Source organism: Coturnix japonica, chromosome 3, assembly GCF_054131305.1.
Source record: "Coturnix japonica strain WE chromosome 3, WE-NBRP24, whole genome shotgun sequence".
Classification (NCBI taxonomy): domain Eukaryota; kingdom Metazoa; phylum Chordata; class Aves; order Galliformes; family Phasianidae; genus Coturnix; species Coturnix japonica.
In genome coordinates, this window is record NC_140665.1 from 61,075,640 (window position 1) to 61,099,579 (window position 23,940).

The 23,940-nt window shown below is 35.7% G+C and overlaps 1 protein-coding gene across 2 annotated transcripts in view; it reads left to right on the forward strand.

The window, feature by feature from the left end:
* Positions 1 to 23,940, forward strand: part of FRK (fyn related Src family tyrosine kinase) — a 43,249-nt gene that overhangs the window by 13,986 nt on the left and 5,323 nt on the right. For both annotated transcript variants that reach the window (XM_015858635.3, XM_085541802.1), the window contains exons 2-5: positions 3,297 to 3,418; positions 10,718 to 10,881; positions 11,437 to 11,605; positions 19,853 to 20,011. In XM_015858635.3, coding sequence (XP_015714121.2) covers positions 3,297 to 3,418; positions 10,718 to 10,881; positions 11,437 to 11,605; positions 19,853 to 20,011 — 614 coding nt within the window. The remainder of the gene's footprint in view (positions 1 to 3,296; positions 3,419 to 10,717; positions 10,882 to 11,436; positions 11,606 to 19,852; positions 20,012 to 23,940) is intronic.

Below are 23,940 nucleotides of genomic sequence, written 5' to 3' on the forward strand. Positions count from 1 at the left end.
AAAATGAAAAGTGAGATGCCCTTATGCCATAAAGTGCTGATCAAGGATAGGATTATGCTGTCAATTTTTATGCATGTAGTGCTTTTGAAAACCAATTTCATGAGTTTGATTTCCTGCAATTTTTTTTCTGTTGTGCCTCTACAATGTTTGAATGATCTTGCCATGTAGTCCATGTAGTCCTTACTAATGATTTGGCCATGAGGATTTTCCTTTTTAGTTGAGCATTCATAAAATTCAGAGTATGTTATGGACCTCTTCCTTTAGCTTTGTTTTATTTCCAGTCCTTGAATGAAAAACAAATAATCCACTTTCATCTCAGACACAGCTAGTTATTAAAACAAATACAGCCCCTACAGATAAGATGCTGTGGAGCTGATTTTTACTTTGCTCCTCTGCATATTAAATGTAGGTGAAGACAGAGAATAAAGGTGGGGAGCTGTACTCTGATGAGCTCTACTGATAATGAGTGTCATTGTCTGAACTTCCATATCATTTTCTGTGCCAAGCTTTAGTGCAGCTAACAAAGAGCTAAGAGAGATTTGGTGAAATTTACAAGAAGGTGAAGGGTGACAGATGTTAATTCAGAAGATCTTGGTCAGGTCCCAAATGGGGGATGACATTCTGAGTCTTAGAGTTTTTGTTAGAGTGAATTTTCAAGGGGGCTGCCCAAAGAAAGGGCATGCTGCCAAAAAACTGCTCCAACAAAATTTTTTAACTTCAGTCTTATTTTGGGGGGTGGCAGAGAGTGTCTTTATGTCTTTGGCTGTGGTTTCTCCCATGCAAAAGCAAATGGTAGAATTAGAAGAGAGGTAAGTATTAGAGTTGGAGAGGGATGGCACTGTAGCCACTCAAGAAGGTGGAGGCTGTAGAAATATGTGTCTTCTCAGGATGTATTTGTCTAGCTCATGACAGTATCTTTGGCTAAGGATTGGTGCACAACTTACTTTAGAATTAGGAAAGGGATAAATCCTAGAACATTAGTTGGAATGGGGCAAGAAAAGGGTCTTGATAAGGCTTAGCTAGTGGTGGAGGCTGCAAACAGATTTGTTTCATGTATTCTTCATTCAAATTATGACTGGATATTTAGAATGAAATAATGTATGGATTGCTAATTCAGCATCCTCCTGAAATGCCTTGTGTCAGTGGAGATACACAGGTGTCAGAGAATGTAATGGTTAAGTAACCTGGGCAGTGGATGGTACTTGATGTTTCAGTTTTGCTTTTCCAAGAGTTCTGTTTCAAAACACTCACCTAAATTTGAGCTCTGAAAAACAAATAGATCTACTAAGTATTGTTTCGGTCTGACTTCCCCATTCCACAGAACAATACCTCATGGTGAGCAAATACTTTGATTTATTATATCCCTTAGAGTACTTTTTCCTCTAAAATGCATGCTTTTAGATAAAGTAAAATGTTAAGCCTTTTGAAGCATAAGCTCAATCAATAGAAATAGAAATAAGCCCTTAAACCTTTTTAAAAGGAACTTAAACTTCCATTCATAATGAAAATAGACTTTAAATTTGGAGTAATTTGTTGAAAATGTGAGTAGCAAATTAATTTATTTGCTTTGAATTTATTGGGTTATTTTTATACATACTGAACTGAATTTAGTACTGGATTGTTATTATAAACTTGATGACTTTGGACTAAGGATATCATATTCAAATGGAAGAAATCATCCCTCTGTACTCAAAACGGTATCAATACAAATTGTTTAAAATCATATTGTTTGCTAGTTTTTTGTTATTATTCTTGAATATGTGTATTTAGAAATTGCTGAAAGATTCTAATTTCTAGTTATTAGAGCAGATACATTTTATGCAGGATTTGGATGGTGTTAAGCTTGTACTCTGTCCTCTCAGTGCTTTGATGAGAATGTGAGTCAAGGATTTGAACATTTATTGATTACTTAGTTTTCTCAGGTTAATTAATGAATTAATTAAAATAATTGAATTCAGATGTTTACTAATTAAAATAGCTACTACAGCATTCTAGCTTTTTAATCAGATTCTTTCCCCTGCCAAATATGTATCAAGGCCTATGTTATCCGAATCAAATCAGAAAGCAGGAATGAGGTCTATAGTATGCGTGTTTCATTTTCTTTTGTTAATAAAACATACCTGACATAGGTTAGCACTGTCTATTTTACCTCTTTTTATTTCCTCTTTATTCATACAAAAACATCTATCATTTCTCATGCTTGCTCAGCCAGTGTTTCACCCAATGTTCTGATTTATTTCATACATTTCTCTTGGTGATTGGAAGCATTACAGACACTAAGGTAATTTGTTGATGACTCCTCCTGTACTTTTCACTAGCAACTGACAAATCAAGTAGCTGAGTAGGCAACTTATGTGTCATGTGATAAACTGATTTATCTTAAAAGTTTGCATAATAGGTTTATCTCTGATTAATTTAAAAGGAGTTTGCTTGTGAGTATGTGGCATAATTTTGATAACTATATATCACCATTTACTTCAAATAAGGGGCAGAGCTAATCTTGGAAAGTAGTTTGTATGCTTGTTAGATGGAAGCGGAGTGCTGTCCCAGTTGAAAATGCTGACTCATTCTTATTTCAATTAAATTTACACTCAGCACCATACAGCAAGAGAGCTACTTTCCTGTTGCTTGCATAAAACTTTGGAAACTACAAGTGTTAGTGATAGAAATCTTGCAGTTACTTTGAAAGGAGTAGACAGGAATAATTTTCACATAATATAGATGCTCTGATGTTTGCACTGACTTCAAAGTTTTTTGGTTTGTTGAACAGCAGCAGAGCTGGAAAATTGCCAGTAACTCACTTGAGATATCAACGTGGAAGTGGGATAGGGAAGGTCCTAGCATGGCTGGCCACTAGGAACCCTAGTGCAGCTTTGGGGAAATTTGACTTTTAAAACATCAGTATTAAGTGCTTACTTGCAGCTCTACATTGTTCAAATGGCATCAGTTGACTTGGCATCACTTTCTGTTATGACAGCATTGGAAATGTTTCTTGGTGAATTTTTCTTGAGACAAGGCCAGCCAGGCACTTTTGAATTTTCTTTTTCTTGAAATCAGTAGTATTTTTAATTAGCTGCAGAATCCAGATTTTACTCAAATGCCCAAGTGTTATTTTCTAACAATGAATTTCTATGTTCTTTATAGGCTTTCCTGTAATCTTTTCTTCTATGCTATTGGGATTCTAATCATCATACCACACATTAACTTCTAGTAAATACTCAGCAAGTTCATAAAACCTAATTGTCTTTCTGGTATGTTTTGCTGAATGTTAAAATTCATTGTTTTTATTTGTTAAGATGGTTTTTTGGACCAATCAAGCGAGCAGATGCTGAGAGACAACTGTTGTATCCTGGAAACCGGGCAGGAGCCTTCCTTATCCGAGAAAGCGAAAGTCTAAAAGGCGAATACTCACTTTCAGGTATATTTTAGCTTTTCATCTTAACCTATGTTTAAAATTTTCTCAGCTCATTTGGGCTTCTGCATTTTTTTTAAACAATGTACACAGAAATGAAATAAAAATCTGTGATGATATTTATTTCCCAGGAGATATATAAAGAAAACATTGCAAGAGTCATTTGAGGTTGTACTAACTTTTCTTCTATAGATCTTCTTTGTTAATAAGTTCGGAAGAAAAAAATATATAAGGTGGTTAGTACTTCCAGTGCTTCAGTTGCTTTGGAAAAAAAAAAAAGCAAACAAAAAAACCACTTTTCATAGCTTAATGCCAAAAATGCCTTATTGCTCTACACCACAGTGCTGACTGGTACACAAATAAAAATTAAACATATCACAGCAAATGTCTGGTGTTTAAGAAAATGAGGTTTCTGTTGCCTTAGGCTCATGCTTACCTGTTTTCAGAGGCAAAATGATCAAACGAGTTTCAAAGCTGTACTTCAGAATCAGTTAGACTTGATTGAAAAGTTGCCTGTAAGCATTGGTAAAAAGACTTATAATGATTTTTATTTTTTTTAAGTATACGTTCAGTCTGTTGTTTTGATCCAAAAGACTTTCAAATAAGAATACTATTATTTTATTTTCTCGCATACATATACACACCATCCTTTTTTGTGTAATATATGTTTGTTGTAATAGAAGGAAATGATTATAATTGGTACTTTTCTATGGACATTTGTTATCAAGCCTGTCTTACCATTGTACAAGAGTGTAAAGATGTCCCTCAGATGAGTTTCTACACTCAGACTTTCTAATGTGCTCTACATTTTTAATTATATAAGACAATGAAGAATTTTGATGTCCACAAATAAATTGTGAATGCCTCATCCTTGTGGACATTCAAGGTCAGGCTGGCCAGGACTCTGAGAATATGTAATTGTAGGTGTTCTTGTTTACTGCAGGGGAGTTGGACTAGTTGGCCTTTAAAAATCCCTTCCAACACAAATGATTTCATGATGATTCCATGATGAATTATGTCAGCAAATAATGTGTATAAGCAGATGCTTTCACGTTTACTCCTCTTCCTCCTGGATGCTTATGTTAGTCACCTTCTAAGCATAACTAAAAAATGCATTAAGCAGCTTAATAAACTTTTGATGTAGTCTTGGCTTCTCTTTCTGCATCAGAAGGAAAGGGTATATGTCTGCACTGTCTTTTGATAGTATGGGAAGGTTGCTTTTTATTACAAAGACAAGGAAATATATGTTCCTTATGGATGGAAATAGACAATTTACAAAATAAATATGACCTGGGAGAGTTCCTTCCACATTTTTCAGCTGACCCTCAAGGAAGTTTGCTCTTGCTAAGAAGCACTGATATGAAAACTAACATAAACAAGGAATTAGATTGCTACCAAACAGTGACAGAACTGAGTCACTGTGTGCAAAACCTTTTATCCAAAGATTGTACTATAGCCAGAGACTGTTCAAAATGCTTTCCCTCTATGTGCTAACTTTGCCCTGATTTACATGGTTTCAGCTTCCAGTGAACTGACTTCACACAAGGACTAGGCTAGTTCATTAACAGTATGTTTAGGAAGGGAAGGGTAACTATGCTTGTGTTATCTGTTAAACGCTGGTGCTTGAATATGTGACACCTTCATAAATATTGGTGAAAAATCTTATGCTTGTGCATCTACTGGATGGAAATGTATTATTATTATTTAATTATTACTTTTCTACAAGTCTAGCCTGCTAGAAAAGATTAACAATCTTAGTAGCTTAGCCTGCCTCCCATCTACTTCTCCAAGATGAAAACAGCAGTACGTTGTGTACAAATGAAGTAGCACAGTGAAAAGTCAAAGAGAATGAAAATAGATATCAGTCCAGCATTTGTGATGGGATAAGACCATCCTTTAATACTGCTCATTTTTTCCAGGAAACATATTATAAGGTATTTGATTTTTATATTTAGTTCAAGTAAGCTTCTAGCAGACTTTTCAGGTTTCAGTGTAAGCTTCTTTGGGAACAGATTTGATGACGGCTTATAACAGCAAGAAGTGAAACCATCAGTTTGGATTTCTTCCATGTTGGTTTGTTAGATGAAAGAACTACTGAAGAACATTATATATATGGAGGCAATGCTCCAGTTTCAGCAGGCAACCCTCCTTCTAGCACAAGTGTGGGATGTCTTCTGAGCATGTATGCAAGTGTCATCTCAGATTTACTAAATATTTGTATTCTTTTAGGCATAGAAAGAAAATAAACTCTGACACAGTCTGTAGACAGTATAATGAAACAATTTACAACTGCATTTTAGCATCTTCCCAGTCTGGAGTGTAATTTAGCCTCAACATGCTACTTCATCCTGAAGAAGTTAAATATTATTTGCTGCTTCCTGAACAGACTTGACTGAATGGTGCCTGATGTGTGTTGTGCTATTTGTTTGCTTCCAATTTAATAATATGTATAGTGGTTGAGATATTATATGTCCGTAATCTCATCACTTATATCTACTTTGAAAGATCTAGTACATGATCTCCCAAAAGTAAATGTTGAAGTGAACTGTACTGCAGGAAGAGGGAATTGGATGGAAAGTTGTTTAGATCCCCAGATACTAAGAAATAAGCACTTTTTTTCTGAATCCTTCTTATTTATTCCATCAGAAGTTACCGAACCCTCCAAGCTGAAGCACCAATACACTGTTTTCATGAGGAACTTGAGGAATAGGGATGCAGGACTATTTCTTTTATGAGGTCTTTGATGGCTTTGATATCTCTGTGGTAGCAGTTATACTGATCAGGGAGAAATCACAACTTGGTATTTTGGAATATCTCTCTAATATCTGTTTCCAGTTTTTTTCTGCACAGCATGTCCCCCCTCCCCAAGAAAAGAAACAAACAAAACCCCAAGATCCCATCCTCCGTAGGATTCATTGCGTTTACTCTTCCTGCTGTTGCTGCTTTGATTTCCTTCCAGAGAAGATGGTGATAATAGTTAAAGAGTGATAACCTACCTTTCAGAATTAAAGTCTATCAGAAAGTGTTTTTATAATCACTGTCCAGTCTTACATTTAAATATAATAAATCTAAAACAGAAAAGGAACAGAGATACTCAAGCTTCCCAAAACTGATTTCATGATATTCATGTTTGATATCACACTCATATGGGCAAAATGTAAGAGACGTAATGTTAATGAATGCGCATCATTAGATAACAAACAAACAAAACATGGAAAAAAAAACCACCAAACACAATAAATCAATAAGACGCTGCCTTTCATTAAAATGACACTTTTCACTTCTAGCTTTCCTTAATTGGATTAACTCATACTTTGTAAAATATTTTCATTATTAATGACTATTTAAATGAATAACAAAAAGTGATGTTCAGAAAGCTTTCTCTTAGCTGTGAACAGTAAATGGAAAGCACATCAAACTAGATCAGGCACTGTGTTGCTATCATTTTAAAGTGTTTGACATTTTAAAAATAGGTTTTCTCATTTAAAAATTGCACATGTTATAGACAGATTCTTATGTTGATGACTCCAGCATCTGGTGTGAAATATATTAAATTTTAAACATGTTGGTGCCATCTTATACATTGCCTCTTTTTAATTAAAAGCCATAATTTAGATGTGCTCAGCTTAATTGAGTGTCATTGCCAATGATAGCAGGAGACTCTCTATTTCATCCCTTACTGAATAATGGTTTCTGATGGCATTAAATGACAATCCATTTTTTTCCTCTTCTTGCTCCTAAAAAAAAATAATTGTGATTTCCACTAGTCCAGATTGCCTTTAGGCCTGGGAAAAAACAACAACAAAACATAACCAAAATCATTTAAGGAAGTAAATTGATTGGAGTGACAAAACCATGGCTGTAATAGGAAATTGCACTTGGAGCAGCCACCGTACCCCCTCTGTGCTAGTGGGAGTAATCCAAGCAGCTGCTTTCCTCCCAGCCTCACCTGGGGCACCTGGCCATGGCCCTGTTGTTAGAACTCCTTCCCTTCTGGGAAGGATAGAAGAGAATTAAGGTCTGTGGTCCCCAGGTTGGTTCGGTTTTTACTCTCCCTGCTGGTTACTCTGCAGTGCAAGTGATGGGGGAGAACGGCTGGGATACTAGCAGTAATGATGTCTTAGTGTCTCTGTTATTCATTTGGTGAGGATATGGTCGCTGCTGATGCCACCATAAAATTTACTTCTGCTGCCTTGGGCAACAAAATAATTTTATTACCTTCCTTGGGATTGCAAAATGTATTTCTCCATGGCCTAAACTGATGTAGATGGGAAGGAGAGAGCCAAAACCATGAAGAAATCTAAGGAGAGCCATAATTTGCTTGGAAAGAACAAGGAATTACATGATAAATTCACTGCAGTCTTCAAACCTAGTTGCTGTCAAGCTGTGTGAAGCTGAAGTCATAGTCCCATCCTGTCTGGTTAGTGTTTAAGGGAGTCTGAAAGCATTAAGGGGTTATGGCTGCCTCTTCCCAGAATTCCATGTGTGTTCCATCATGTGTCGGCAGAGAAGCTGCGCTATGCTGCATCTCTGACAATGAGACTAAAAAAACTATGAAATTGCCAAAGCCCATCAATGTTACAAGAATGTGAAGGCAATCAAGTATTATACAGTAGGCTAACACATTATTTTCCTTCACAGTCTTAAGAAATTGTCTCTTTGGCCATTTCTAAATGTTATGGTTATACTACTGTTTCTTATTATTTCCTTGTTCAGATCCCACTCCTTGGTTGAGGTAAAAAGGTTAGACCTACTGGTTGGCAAACACTGTTTTATTTCAATGTGATAAGAAGAGAAGACTTTGGCGAGTCATAATTTGACATGACCTTGAGGAATAATCTGAATAGCAGAAAAATATCACTAACCATGATAAAGCATTTGGTATCTACAGAATCCAATATAAGCTGATTCCTGTCCAGTAACCATTACTCACAGACTTAGAAAACAAAAAGTCAGAAGTTTGCACTGGTGTGGTCTGACCTCTATATGGGTGCCATACAGTTTCAAACAAGTATCCTTTAAAAAAGTAGAGCACGTTTTGAACTGACTTTTACATTAAGATTAGATGCTTTAAAAGTAGCAAATATAATACTTCTGATGAATAAAACAGATAGACAAACTACATTCTATTACTTTATATTACTGAGATGGGATTAACACAGTCATTCTTCTGGCTTTTTGTTCAGTGAATCACAAATAGCAATTCATTTGGCCAGTTTAATTTTACTTTAAATTTTGAAAAATTCAATGCATTTTCAGTCTGTTGTTATTGAATTTCCTTTAGCATGATTTTCAAGTCTTACATTACAAAAATGTACGTATATTTTATAGTTGAGCAAATACTAATAACACATGTTAAATAAGTTTTTAAAAAAGGCCTGAAGATTCAGAATCTGAAGATTCTGAAGGAGTTATCTGTACTTACAAATGTTCTATTTTTTGGCCCTTATGCAGAAGTGTGAGCTGGCAATTAATCTCTCTAAAAATGTAACCTGTGGCAGATGTAAAATTCCCTAACAGCTCCTAAATGCCCTCTGGTGGCTGGGCCTGACAACTGCAGAGTACAGTAGGAAAATTATATATGACAGTAATTATTGAAGGAGGATATTATTATTATTATTATTTAATCAACGGAATGGTGAGAGAAATATATATTATAATCGTTAATTAAAAGCAACCATTAATATAAACCATCTGTTTTTATGTGCAATATGTAGCTGTGCACACTTTTACTATTACTAATGTGATTAAAAATTAAATGTTCATATATAGAGGTAAACAGCAGAAGGCCTTTTCTTTACTTTTCAGTTTTTTCTTGTTTGAGGGCTCTGAGAAGTGGACAATAATGGTAATCTTCTCTACCAATGGGTTTGGAAATAGCCACCCAGCCTATGGAAAAGGAGTAGTGTTGGGTGATGAGGACTAGCATGGCAAATGAAAAGCCCTGCTCCCCTTTAGAGCTCTCATAGAAAGGTACCATGTTGTTTCATGAATGGGAGGGGATAATAAGCCTCTGATTCTTTTATCATCTTTTTCTTACCTTTTCTTACCTTTTTCTGTCTTTTTCCAAAATGTGCTGTTTCACATTTACTCCTGTTCCAATGTTTCTCCTCTTTGCCATCCCACAAAGTAAGTAGATGATATTTTCCATTTTGTCTTGCTTCTTAATCTTGTAACCTCTGCTCTAATTGGGCATCCTGTGTCCCATCACAAGCTCTAAGAGAAGAAAACCCCATTCACACTTTCAAATACTTGTTTCTCACTTAATGTCATTGTTAATTCCTTGAGTGCTGAGCATTTTTCCACCTGAAACTCCCCACATCAGGAAACCTTCTACTGATGCACGTCTCTTCTGTTTGAGATGCAAAAATTATATTCTAGTGCTTAAATAACTTTCCTGTTAAATTATGCATTACATAGTCAGAGTTTCTCATTACCATCTAGGTTCATTTTAGACAGAGCACTGTTAATATTAGAGCTAACAGCTATGGCACTGATAGGAGTTAAACCAGCTATTCTAACCAAGGATCGAGCTGAGTGCATTTTTCTCCATCTCTGGTCTACTGTTGATCCTCCCTCTCACTAGTCCCACCCCACAGAAACCTACCCCTCCACACAAAGCCTGGTGTGATAATCCAAGGAAAGAACACTTTGAGCACCAGGAGATGCACCCAAATGAGATAAAGACCTTTTTGTTTATGGAAGTATAGGTGAGAACAAATCACATTTTAGTGGTAAGTTATCAGCTACTTAAAACAGTGTATTACCGGTCTTATTTTTACATATTCCAAGCACACACAAAACTTAATAAAACCTGTGAAAAATATGAGTGATGTCTAGAAAATCACATGGCACATTTTGTGCGTTTGTTTTGCTCTAAAAATGCCTGGTGATCCAAAAGAGGCTATTTGGAATCCTAATACTGATAAATGAAATATTAAAAGTTGATCAAATGATTACTTTGAATTAGATTCTCTTGGAAGATTTGGTGTTCCAAAAGATGGAAAACAAAAACCACCTCAATAGTTATGTCCTTAAATATGTTTGTGTCACACCATAGGGTGATAACAAGAATCTCCAAATATGAATAGTTAACGACTGGCAGACTGGATATGCTAAGCTATCTAAATAGTGAGCTGTGGTTTGTAAAAGAATTTGTACCATTGCCATCTTTGAAATTAAAATATGTTTTAATTTCCTCACTGAAACCTCTAGGAACTAATGCCCCTTTTGCTGATTTGTTCATAAACTATATTGTACTGCTGCTTTAATACCTGGAAACTTAATATATTTAAATCTTCTTAGTGTTTGATGGTGAATCAGTGAAGCACTACAGGATCAGAAGACTGGATGGAGAAGGCTTTTTCTTAAGTAGACTGAAAACATTCAAAACTCTGAATGAGTTTGTTGACTATTACAGTAAGAACAGTGATGGTCTCTGTGTGGTGCTTGGAAAGCCATGTCTGAAGGTAAGAGTAAATATGTGTGCAAATATTTTTGTAAGCTAAGTCTGCAGCATCATTTAGAAAATGCTAGCCCCGTATCTGCATATGTAATTGGAATGGTGATGATCTGCTTATTTTCAAAATGTTTAGATAGTAATACACATTCAGTCTTGAAGCTGAAGTGTTGATTTTGAACAGGTTAGAGGAGAAAAGGTTCTAAATCATGATTTCTTAATACCACTTTTTAATAAATGTATATGGCGATAAGCGATAAAATCTTCAGATTCATAACTTCAGATTCCTGTAAGTAATTATGGAGGCAAGACCACAAGGTTCAGGCAAGCAAGACGTGATTGTTCAAAAAGCTTTCTAGGGGATGATTTCTAATTTTTACTTTCAGGATATTTTCTTTAGAATATTCCTTATTTCTGGATAAAACCACCAAATTTATTTTATGTCCTCAAGTTACTTCATATGTGCTGTCAGGAAACACTCATGTCTGTTTCAACTTAACATTGTAAAAAAAGAAAAAGAGATACAAAAGGGGATCTAAATGTATTATTTAATTTCTTTTACCAGGTACAAATTCCTTCTACTTTTGATTTGTCATATAAAACTGTTGATCAGTGGGAGATTGACAGAAAATCTCTGAAATTCTTGAAAAAGTTAGGATCTGGTCAGTTTGGTGAGGTATGGGAAGGACTGTGGAATAATACCACTCCAGTGGCAATCAAAACATTAAAACCAGGTATGTGAATTGCTCTTAAATGTTAATAATGTGTATTGTTGCCAAATTTGCTTTATTGTTTTTCCAGTGCTACTAAAAATAGATCCTATCCCTATGTGTAGCTGTTTTAAAATCATTGTATTTAGGCAAATAAATCTCAGTGTCCAGGTCGTGTTTGATATTTGGATGTCAGGTTTAAGTTCTTTACAGACAGAGCAGCGAGGTTCTGGAACAGGCTGCCCAGAGAAGTTGTGGATGCTCCATCACTGGAGGTGTCCAAGACCCTGTTGCATGGGGCCTTGGGCAACCTGGTCTAGTACCAAATCTGGAGGTTGGCAGCCCTCCATGTGGCAGGGGTTTGGAACTTGATGGTCCTTGGGGTTCCTTCCAACCCAAGACATTTTATGATTCAATGCATTAGAATGACAATATAGTTTTCTGCTTCTGTGTGAGCTAGAAGAATTTTTATATTACACAAAAATTCTTCTAGTACTCAAAAAAGTGACCCGGCCAGACCATTTACCTTTGTTGGTATGCTACTATATTGCTGGAATAGAACTGAGTGACCAAGTATAATCTGTAGATGAAGTAATCCATTTAATTCTGGTTTGTTGTCCCTACAATTTTTCCTAGTAACTAGGTGCTATATTATAAGGCTTCCTTTATGATATGAAATATGCCCTGTGTTAAGCTCATCATATTTAAGAAGTACTTCAATATTAATAATGATTAAATGCATTTTATCATGTTTTGACAAACAACATTAATATACAATATTTGAAAATTATATAATCTTTCGATTAAGACAGCTTTTAACATTTTTTCTTCATTATGTTTCGTCACCTTAAAGTAATCTATGCAACAAACAACTGCCAGCAGATGGCAAAAATCCCATAGAGAAGAAAGGTAGCATGAGTGGCATTTACATTTTGTAAAAGATAACATTAAAATTTGTTGTCATAAACAAAGAAAGCTCATGTTAAGCATTAATGATTCAGTTTCAGGAAGTAAAATAAATTGGGACCTTTGGTTCAACAGAACAACTAGATATTCTTGAGCTCTACTTGAGTAAAATGATTTCCTGAAAAGGGAAGAATCTAAAGTACATTTTAGGATTATCTTATTTTATAATAATGTTGATTAATTTTGAATTTGCAAATTGAAAGCATGTAAGAATATTTTATTTTCTGTTGAAGCAGGAAAAATGTTCAGATTAAAGTCCTCCTATAGTTAGTTATAGTTATCTCCTAGGGAGCTAGGAGATATGGTTTAGGGGTTTTTCTGTAGGCATGGTAAAGGGAGGACTGTTGGACTAGGTGGTCTTACAGGTCCTTTCCAACCTTGTGATTCTATGATTCTATGATTAGCGTAAAAAGCAGCATACATTTTCAGTGAGCTGACACATCTCCATACTGATCTAGTAAACACGTAAGTTGTTTTGAAATTTCTGTCCATTTCACTGTTTTAAGACATTTCCAGTGCTAAGCCATTTTGTGGCAGGGATCCATCTGAAACAAGAAGTCTGTACCCAGACCTTTTCTCCTTGAATCTACAAGCAGTATTCTTCAAGTAGCTCAGGTATTTTATGTGTCCCATGTTTTTAAGACCATCTTCACTGGGCTTTTTCTATGAGTTAACCTTTTTTTTTTTTTTTCTTTGCCAAAAGAGAGAGCAAGTCCAGCTGTGTAGAGGCAGGGAATTGCATCACATTTCTTACATGCTAGCCATCCATTTGACAGTCCAGTATAATTTTTGCTTTTCTTCTCCAAACTAATTTCTTCATGTTTACTTTCTTGTAAAGATTTAATGAAACATATGGACAAGTTTATTTTCTTGCAAAAGACTGAACAGTTCTTTCTAAAGCACGAAATCTTGTAAATAATATTTAAGGAAGGAAATTAACTAAACTGGAATGAAGAACAAGGCTAATCTTAAGTTTTCTTCTACAGATTTTCTTCCATCTTCCAGAAAATATGAGGCAATTAGCATTCTAGGAAAAGATTTGTTTCTCATCAAACAAAATAATAAGATTTTGCACTAATTGCAGTTCATACATTTCTACTTGTTTTCGCTATGAAGAATGTGCAGCTGACATTTATCTGGTATTGCATATGCAAAATGCAAAGCTAAACTAATCATTTCATCTCTTAATAACTCATTTCAAAACTCTATTTCATCATCTTCTCATTCTGTATAATGGGAATAGTGCATATTTTCAGTTCTCTGTGAAACTCCTGTTTTAAAAATGGACTCAATCAGAACTGACAAGACTACCCAGAAATGCATGAAACTTGATTGGGATACTTATACCAAGTTACAGCTGCAATTTGATTACTTCTTTTCTATTTTTTTCTTTTTGCCATTTTATATTATTAAGTTGAAGGACTGCTATTAACACTCAACATGAAGAAAAAGAAAAGAATTAGAGAAATCAAGCTTTATAACTGAAGCAGAGTTTAATGTGTTTAAAGCCAAACTGAACTTTGGAGATTTTTTTAAAATTCTATTCACTTCCCATTCCATGTTTTACTGGGATACAGAGAACACATTATTTCTAGAAAAATTTGAACTCACCAAAGATTATAAGATAATAAAAATAATAGATTTGTTAGCTAAAAGTTAAGATTTTACATCAGAAGAAACATATTATTCACCAACTTGCTTTCTCACAGTCTAGTACAGTACAGATGAAGAAGCTCCTTATGTAGTGATACTATTTGTGTTATGGTAGTTTAGCTGGGTGAAATGACTTGATTAATCAATATCTTTTCCATCTCCTTTTTTTTTTTTTTTTTTCCTTTTTTTTTTTTTTTTTCTTTTAACTCTACTGTGCCTATTAAGGCCAACAGTAGCTGACTCATTGATTTCACAATGGCTTACATTGAACTAGGGCAGACACAAGTCCTACCTAGTAGGAGGTTTGGGTAGCTGAAAGGATGCATTAGTCTTATATCTTCCTGATGCTGCAAAAGAAACTAATGCAAACATTTTGTAAAATTCCATAAGCAGTAGTCATTGATTCCCTCCTTGGTTTTGGCAATATTAGTTACACCCTTAGCACTACTTCACTAAACACCCGGTGGAGAATGGCATAGAAAGGTGAGACACCAGTAAGGTAGCCTACAAGCCAGGATGTAGCAGCAGTCATTTCTATGCTCTATATTGTCTATAATAGACAATGCTCCTCTTTCTTTGATCTTCTGTGCAGTTTTCCATATAGTGGTCTCTATCATTTCCAAACTAGGACCTGGTTCTGATAAAATAAATAACTGTTGGTGGAGCAGGAAGTTTTTTTCTTATTTTTTTAAGAGATTTCTGCTAAGGAAATTGTTTAGAGTGTCTCTTCAGGTGTGTGGTGGAGAGAAGCTGAAGAGTTCCCATTTTCCTTTGTCATTTCCTTCTCATTTCCTTTTCTTCTTGGTGCTCCCTCAGAATGCCTGTGATGTACTTTCAAGTACATGTCACAAATTAGCATTTACCCAGAGACACTGAGTGAGACTCAGAGACATTGAGAATTTGCTTCTGGAGGTCATTCTTACTCAAGCAATACCACTCTGCACAGGAAAGCATCAAGACAGGTTTTGAAGATCTCTGGAGAAGGAGACTCCATAGCCACTGTTGGCAACGTGTTCTATTGCTCTGTCAGCATCAAAGTGAAGAAGATTTTTCTTATATCCAGATGGAACTCCTTGTATTTCAGTTTACGCACATTGTACTGTGTTTCTGGGCACCACTGGAAAGAGTCTGGCACCATTCTCTTGACAACTGGCCTTAAAATATTTGCATACATTGGTAAAATTCCCTCCTAGTCTTCTCCAGGCTAAACAGTCCCAGATCTCCCAGCCCTTCCTCATTAGAGAGATGCTCCAATTCCCTAACTATTTTCATGGGTCTTCACTGGACTTTCTCCAGTATGTCCATGTCTCCTATACTGCAGAACCCAGAAACAGACAGCACACTGCAGGTAAGGTCTCACCAGGGCTGAGCAGAGGGGTACAATCACCTTCCTTGGTGACAGTATCCCTAGTGCAGCCTTGTAAAACTTTGGTCTTTTTTGCAGTATGGATATGTTGCTGGTTCATGGGAAGTGAAACTCCTTCAGAGGAGAATTCCATGAGTATACCCTTCAGATATCTGCACTCTTAACAGTAAACCTAAAAAGAAAGGCAGTATAAGCTGCAAATTTTGCAGGTGCATAGCTGAGGATCCAATTATATCAAACTTCAGCTAAAAAAAATAAAGAAATCAGCAGCGTAGTTTTTTGTTTGTTTGTTTGTTTGTTTTCTATGTCCACTGCACTATGGAGAACTACTTTTCCACAGTGAGTGAAGAAATACATTTTGTAAGCCAATGGCATCCTCCTTCATGCTTCCAGATGCAAACTGCTCAAGTGTTTCAGCAGCACTCTGAACACACACAGTTCAGCTGGGAGTAAGTTTGAAACATTAATTTTTGTAGGCTGCAATGACTAAAATTTATGGCTTCTAATCTAGAAGGAACAGAATTATAGATCTTTAATACTGTGGCTGTAAGAAAGAGCAGTAGTAATGTGATGCCAACACTCAGATAGTTGTCTGCTGCTTGGTCTATTCTGCTTTGGCTGTATCTGTGACATTTTAGAAGGAAAAAAAGAAAAAGAAAAAAAAAAAAGGTGGATTTATGAATTAAAAAAAATGAAAGAGAAAAAAAGTATGTCTTTAAAGAACATCATCTCAGATGTCTGAATTGCTGACCGACAGTCAAAGATGTGTAGAGATCAGAGATAAGAAAATGGTCTAAAAGGCATCAATTACTTTTCCTGTTCTTTGCTCTGCACAACACTGTCTTGCTGTAGACTCCGGAGCACATCACTTCATATTTTTGTTTTCATTTACTTGCAAAGACATTGCTTTTTTCTACTTAAGTGGAAAATGTTGCAGCAGGGATTTGCACTTTGTCCTATGCTGAGCATGATGGATTCTATAGAACTTATTTCCTGGGCTTAGCTTATTTCTTCAACTGTCAGTACATAAAGCAGACATCTATCATCACCAGTTAATCATATCTGAGAAAGTTCCTTATGCCTGCTCAAGTTGACAGATGCATTTGTCATTATCATATTCTAAACCATCTCCCAAGTATCTCTCTTTTCATGGAAACTTCCCAAGCAGTTTGTTTAGGAAGCATTCCCAAAATAGTCTTTGGGTTGGTAGTCATATGAGAAGCTTTAGTAATAATCTCACTTCTTTAGTATGTAAAATATTTAATGCTTATACAATGAAAAAAAAAATTCACACAGGAAATTTTCTGTTTTCCTAAACAAAGAAATTATTTTCTCTATTTACTTCAGTACATATCCTTACATTACCTTATAAGTTCACTTGTGTATGGTCAGGACACTGACTGAGGGTTGCTGGATACCTGTCTCCTCATGTTGTTGAAAAGCTTACACTCAGTCTCATTTGTTAATAAGAACTTGTATTTGTTATACACAAACTTATTCAGAAGATCATAATAATGCTCAGTGTAATCTCTACACAAGTTCATTGAAGTACAAGGTTACTTTGAAGTCATTTTTGAAGGTTTATCAGAAGTTGCAAAGTCTGTCCAGAAGGGCTTATCAAATATTTAATCTAATATATAATTAATATCAAGTATTTAAGGACCACTTACATTTAGGCCAGTGGAAACTAGATAGAAATAACTGACCTTTCTTTCTAACTCATTTTCAATTTATCAATGTCAATCACATAATGCAAAGCTACCTCAACTCTAGAACAAGTAATTGGTACAGATATATCTGCTTTAAGTAGGCTTGTATTAGAAATTTCTGACAAAGAAACACATCAGAAAGTACATCAAATAAACACAAGCTAACATTTGGTTCTTAAGGACTTTGGTGTTTACCAATTTGTAAATCATTCAAAAAAATACTGATCTAATACATATTTTCTTCAAGTAGCGATCAACCTAGTCTCAAATTGGCGTATTATAAGACACATAAACTACCTGCTTTTCTGATGAAGTGTTTTCTGCCTACTGTACTTTGCTGCTCACATTCTGTTTGCCAATTACAGGTGAAAATGGTTACTTCTTTAGAAACATGTAATTCAATGACCAAGTTAAAATAAATAAATAAATAAATGAAACTCCATTTGGCTTTTATATTTTACACATTTCATTTACTTCAACAGCCTCCAAGAAATGTAGTGTTCTTGTTGCTATTATGACAGGCTTAGTTTCCTCTCCCTTTTTGTAGGTAGCACTCAAACAATTCATTAACATATGTTAAAGATATTAGCTAAGAAAAATGAAGAATTTACTAATCTGGTCACAGCTCTACTTGGTTGGAATTTCTTTTTCTTGCCATTTGTTACTTTTTATTGACTGGAGATCTAGGATCTGTGGTAGGTTCAAATATTGACTATGCTGCTCTAAATAAAAAAAAAAAAAAGACATAGGGTAGCATTACAGATATTTATTTTTTTTCCATCATACTCTCATCATCTCTTCTTTATAGAGAACATCCATCAGTAATCTACTGTTCATCCAGTTTCCCATTTTCCTCTGATAGTGACAAATAGAAATGGGTATAACCTGTACCAGTTAAGGAGATGTATTATTGGCTGCCATCCACTTATTGATGACATGGAAATCCATTGCCTTTCACCACCCCCTTCTAATGACATCCTGTAAAATATTGTCAAATTGGAGCCTGTGAGATTGTCTAGTAAAGTATGAGAACACCAGGGAAGAGAAGCACTTATCCCTTGCAACAGTCTTTGCTCTCTCAGGTTGCAGTGTCAAGTGGCTTTTTCTTCTTTTCACAACATCAGTCAGCAGCATATTTCAGTCATTTCCATTGCACTGATGCAAGGATGTGAAACCACACATAGCTGTTATGTTTTGGGAAATTGGTTGAAGAACTGCTCAGGTGGCAGCATTCAAGGTAGGTACTGGGTGAAGTGACCCAGGCTGATTTACCAGTTCATTCTGTAGAACAGATTTTCTGGTGGAGTTTTATTGCTGAGCCATTTAGCTTCCTCACAGCATTTCACTCCATTTAAACATCCATGTTTGATGCAGAGCTAAGCTCCCAAATGAACCTTGTCAGTTACCTAATGTTAATGTTCAAGAAAATGAAATAAAGACTCTTACTCTTGCATGGCTGGTTTGTTAAATGACTCAGTCTGCTTACACCAAGAAAAAAATCCTGTTTTTAAACATGACACAGAACAGACTAAGCTTGTATTGCTGTTTTTTTTTGTTTGTTTTGATTTTGACTCTTCCCTGTAGTCTCTTCTTAATGAGTATATTTCGATTTAGTAAGAAAAAAACATTTGAGTGGCTGGATAATTTCATATTTGTTTTTACAAGTATGATGAAGAAGGTGTTATTTATTGTCTTCCCCAAACGTCTGAGAATATCTAATCACTATTGGATAATCCCTAAACAAAACATTTTTTCTTCATTTGTGCATATCTTTTCCTAATCAATCCCCCACTCAGGAAGTATGAAATCTAAGCCTAGCTTTGCCACTTACGTCCATTCCCTGTGCCATTTCTACACTGTTTATTTGGCTTAGTTTATAAATTGATCCACTGCATATATGAATAGAACTAGAGGTAGTATGACCTTATGTAGTACTTAAAATGTTGAGATCATTAGCAATTAAGATAACTAGGTATTAAAAGGGAGTATAGAAATAGTATTCGCAAAGAAATTATATATATTTATTGATGTGTTTCTATATTGGTAAACATTATAAGTAGCTATTTGCATTTATGTATATAAATTGCATGGATCTGTTCCCTATATACTAAAGTATTTTCAGTGCTGTCATTGTTTACTTGCTGTAGCTGATAAGAATAGTGCAGCAGTTTCTTACTGCAGTACTGTTTTTTTTTTCTGTCGGAAATTCTATGTTCATTATTATTACCTCAGTTTCTGAGCATTTTGTTTACTAGATGTAACATAATTGTTTGTATAAATTGTATCATTTAACATTCTACGCTCACCTTTTTTCTGCCTGGGAGAGGCCTGTGGGAGGTTAATCTTAGCTCTTCTACTCCTGGGGACCAGAACAAGTATGTTCTCTGTCCCTGTGCAACAGCATATTTCACTCATTAATTGTTGTGCTGTCTGTTTTCTCTGGGAACTGTGAAGACTTGAGATGCTAATGTACTTTGAGAGAGAGAAAACAATCGTGGTTATTCCTGTAAGATTGACAGACTGGTAGTAAAGTCCCTATAACCTTAGCTTATGTATTGTTATATGTTGTTGTTTCAGGTTCAATGGATCCAAAGGACTTTCTGAGGGAAGCACAAATAATGAAGAACTTGAGACATCCAAAGCTTATACAACTTTATGCTGTTTGCACTTTGGAGGACCCAATTTATATTGTTACGGAGCTGATGAAATATGGAAGTCTTATAGAATACCTTCAAAGTAAGCATATAGCTATAAACTCATTTCAAGGAATGTCAAGCTTTCAGTTTGGTAAACACACTGATATCAAAGATAGAAGTACAACACTTGATTTAACATGAAAAACTGCATTATTTGCTATACTTGGGGATGAGAAAAGAGGAAGAGGTTTATGAATTTTTGACATGTCAAAGTACTGGAGAAGTAGGATAGAATGACATTCAAAGTTTGATTCTTACCATCTGAGACACATTTTTTTCACCAGTTTTATAAGTAGATAGGAACATGCATCAACAGAATAAAAAAATAAGCATGGCAAGAGAGAAGTCATCACACTTGACACAAAATGGACGTATTTCCACAAACTGTACTTAACATCTTTGAAATCTATGATCAAGCAGGGCAAGTCTTTCCTTGTGAGTTTATTCCTTACTTATGTTATCGAGTGCTTTATCAAGAGCACTTAAATGTACTCTTCTAAAGGCAAATAATAATCAAAAATGAAGTTTTAAAACCTAGCAACTACTGTAGACACTATCTGAGGTAACACTGTCCTTCCTCCATCCTCTCTGTGGAACAGTTTCTTGAGTAAGGTTCAGACCACAGACAATTACAGCTAAAGAAATCTCTAATAGAGGGACAGCCTCTTTAGGAATTAAGCAGAGAGGGGCTGGAAGGAACTTGGGCAGACTATCTGAATGTCTGTGTACAATAGTAAATACTAATAGTCAGAGACTGTGAGGAACAAATTTCCATCCGTATCATATTTGTGCCTTTATGTACAGATTTCTGCTTATCTGAGTGAAAGAGCCTGGCACATCAGAAAGTGATTGCTGTCTGTGAAAATATCTATTGCATGGGTGAAATAACTCTGAGAAAGCCAGGATAAATCACAGCTAACACAGGTGAAAATTGGTCTCTCTTACACGGAGCACAATATCATTAGGATACATTAGCTCTGCAGCCTATGTGTAAATTAGTTGCCAGCATATGGATAGAAGCTGCCTTGCTGTAGGCAGTGAACGCACACAGTCTGATTTGTACACTAATTCCTGCAATCTTGCACCAGAGACTATTGAAAATCAGTTGGTCTCCAGGCATTTGTTAAGATAACCGTAAAGATGACCAATACAAACCTGGTGATGTTTCTCCATTTATGATGGCCTATGCACCAGGAGATAAACAGAATTAAGAGGCAGGGGAAGAAATACAGGTATTTTACTAGGTCAGAGAACCAATTGTCATCAGTGAGAGTAATAAGAAAGCAGATTTGAAGCGTGAGTAAAGCTCTGTCTGGAAGTAATCCACATTGGTTGGGAGTCAGTGCATTGCTCCTGATAAGCATTGTTGAGACTCAGACACTTCAAGAATCAGAAAAAATTTCCAAAAGGCTGCTGTTTGTATGTAGTCCATGGGTAAAAAAAAGGAAGTCACAGAGAGGGGAATAAAAAGAGGAAAAGTGTTTATCAGTTCTGATAGACCTGTGGTTTTTTTTTTGTTGTTGTTGTTTTTTTTTTTGCTTGTTTGATTGATTGATTTGTTTTTGTTTTTCTGGCAAGGAAACTGTCTTGAAATTTGGTGAATTATTACCAATGAAATACTCTCAACTGGGCAGATAGATATGCATTTATATGTTTATTGCCAAGATTCTGTAAGTGATAATATTTACCTGTCTTTCCTAAATGAGCTACTGTGATTTTTTATAATGTGGTGCAGACCCTGAGCTGCCTTTGATATTTTCTCTCATAAAATTTTCATAAATGAAGGATATCAGTGTCAAAAATATTAGTAGGAAAGGGCATAGAAATGCTATGTTTTCTTTATAGGATAAGGAGTCAGCCATGGGAAAGTTTTATAAATTCATAAGTACCGCTCAGTTTTGGATGTGGAAGTTATACTAACTTTGGATTTCTTTTTGTTGTTATAGTTTTTCCTTATTTGAAACACTTAAAAAAAACCCTAAAGCACATTTATACTGAGATGAATGCAGCTGTAAACTCTTCCAACCTGCTCTGAATCTCACAGATGGAAGCTGGCTCTAGTCTGGAAACTTCTGTAGCAATACTCCCATAGTGAGTGCAGTAGAGCACCTGTGCTTTCTTTCACTCAATTGGCACATCTGCTAAAGGCTACTGCAGGCACCCACATGGTTTCAGATCCCAAAAAGGACCCAAAAGAAGATCATTTTTCAGCAGTAATTCCACATACAAAACTGGATCTTGTCTCTGTTCTTTAACGTGGTGCACCTGTATGTCCTGGAGGGGAAAAAAAGAACACAAAGAGAATTTATCAGCTCTGACTCCTGTTCTGCACTGAATCAGCTCATTAAACACGAGTTGTTCTTTCTGCCATGACATTCCTCTGCTCTCTGTATTGGAGCAAACTTGAGGCAGGCCAGCCTGGAGCATTGTCAGAGCAAGGATGAACCTGTTCTCAGATCTGTCTGTGTCTTAGTCTGCTTTCACCAGGAGGTAGTTTGCAGTCTGAGCTGATGAAGGAACTTGTAGAAACTAGTTTCCAAAACCCATGTACTCATCCAGGTACTGGTACATCTTTAGTTATTTTCTGATTAAATACAACTTAAGATTAATGTGTGGATTTACCTTTGTCCAGTGAGATTAAAAAGAAGAAAAAAGATGTTTGTCAGTTCTCAGAACTGCAAAACATCAGAGTGCTTTATTATTCTGTGTCCTGATAATATATTTTCTTGATGGTTAAGACATGGGTCTTTACAGAGCCTGATTTTTCTCTCTCTCTTCTAAAGGTTAAAGCAGCATGTGTGAGAGAAGAAAAGAATTTTTGAGTCAACAATAAAAATAAATAATCTCAGTGGTAGATTATAATGACAATGAGTTTAGACTCAAAAAGGAAGGAGGACAATACACAAAGAGAGCAAATAAAGTCATTCAAAATTCATTCCTTTTACCTATTTATCTTAGAACATTCAGGTGAGCAGGTAATTCAAGACCTGGAGGTCATGAAATAGATTAGTAAACAATGGTATTTCACACTCTTCATAAGGAGTGATTGCAAGGTTAGGTCAGATAAAATGTCAGAACTGGAGGAAGCTATGCAAACCAATACAAAGACAGTTTTACTATGAGTCAATTCAAAATACCAGCTATAAATGTTTTATTTCTTTAACACTGAGGCAGTAAGGAAAAGTCACCATACTCAGTGAAAAATGAGAACTGCCAAAATGCGTAGCAGCAAACACTTAGATTTTTGTTGTTACTGTTCAGATTCATTCTGTGATTCTGAAAGAGAAAGTTGAAGCTATTTTGAGTATTGCTGCAGAAATAGGCAGTCATGTTTCCGTGGTCCAGAGTTTGGGTTTGGGTGTCAGTGATGCCTGAAGAAAACATTGATTTTGCTTAGCTAGATTTCCTTGGGGGGTACAAATTATTTGCTATGATGAGTTCACCTGCTCTCAAAATGCCACAAAATCCCTGGTCTTGAGTTTTAAATTATTATAATCCAGTGACACTTTTTTGTTACCTGTCTTACTATTTATGGCTGCCATTTTTCCTGTCCTATAGACTCTTTCTTCATTTGTGGAAACAAGTTTTTCTGCTAAAAGTTCTTTTACTACTTTGTTTGAACAGCCAATTTTTGATTGCAAATCTCTTCTTCTGGCTCTTGCTGATTTTACAGTAGTGGAATGGCATGCACATTGCTTCAGAAAGTTCTACCAGAGAAACAGGCAGCTTGAAAGCAGCCGGAAGAGTCCTAGTGTTGAGTAGCAGCAACAATGATAACAGCATGAAGCAGATAAGTGGACTGGAAAGTGAAAATGAGAGTTACACTTAACAGCAGATGGTGTATTTGCTAGAAAAAGTCATTGGAGAACTTTTCAGAAGGGCTATTTTTACTCTGTAGTCAGCTTTGGCTACACCCAGTACGTACTGGCATTAAATCATGCTTGCATTTTGGGATGGGTTGGGCACTTT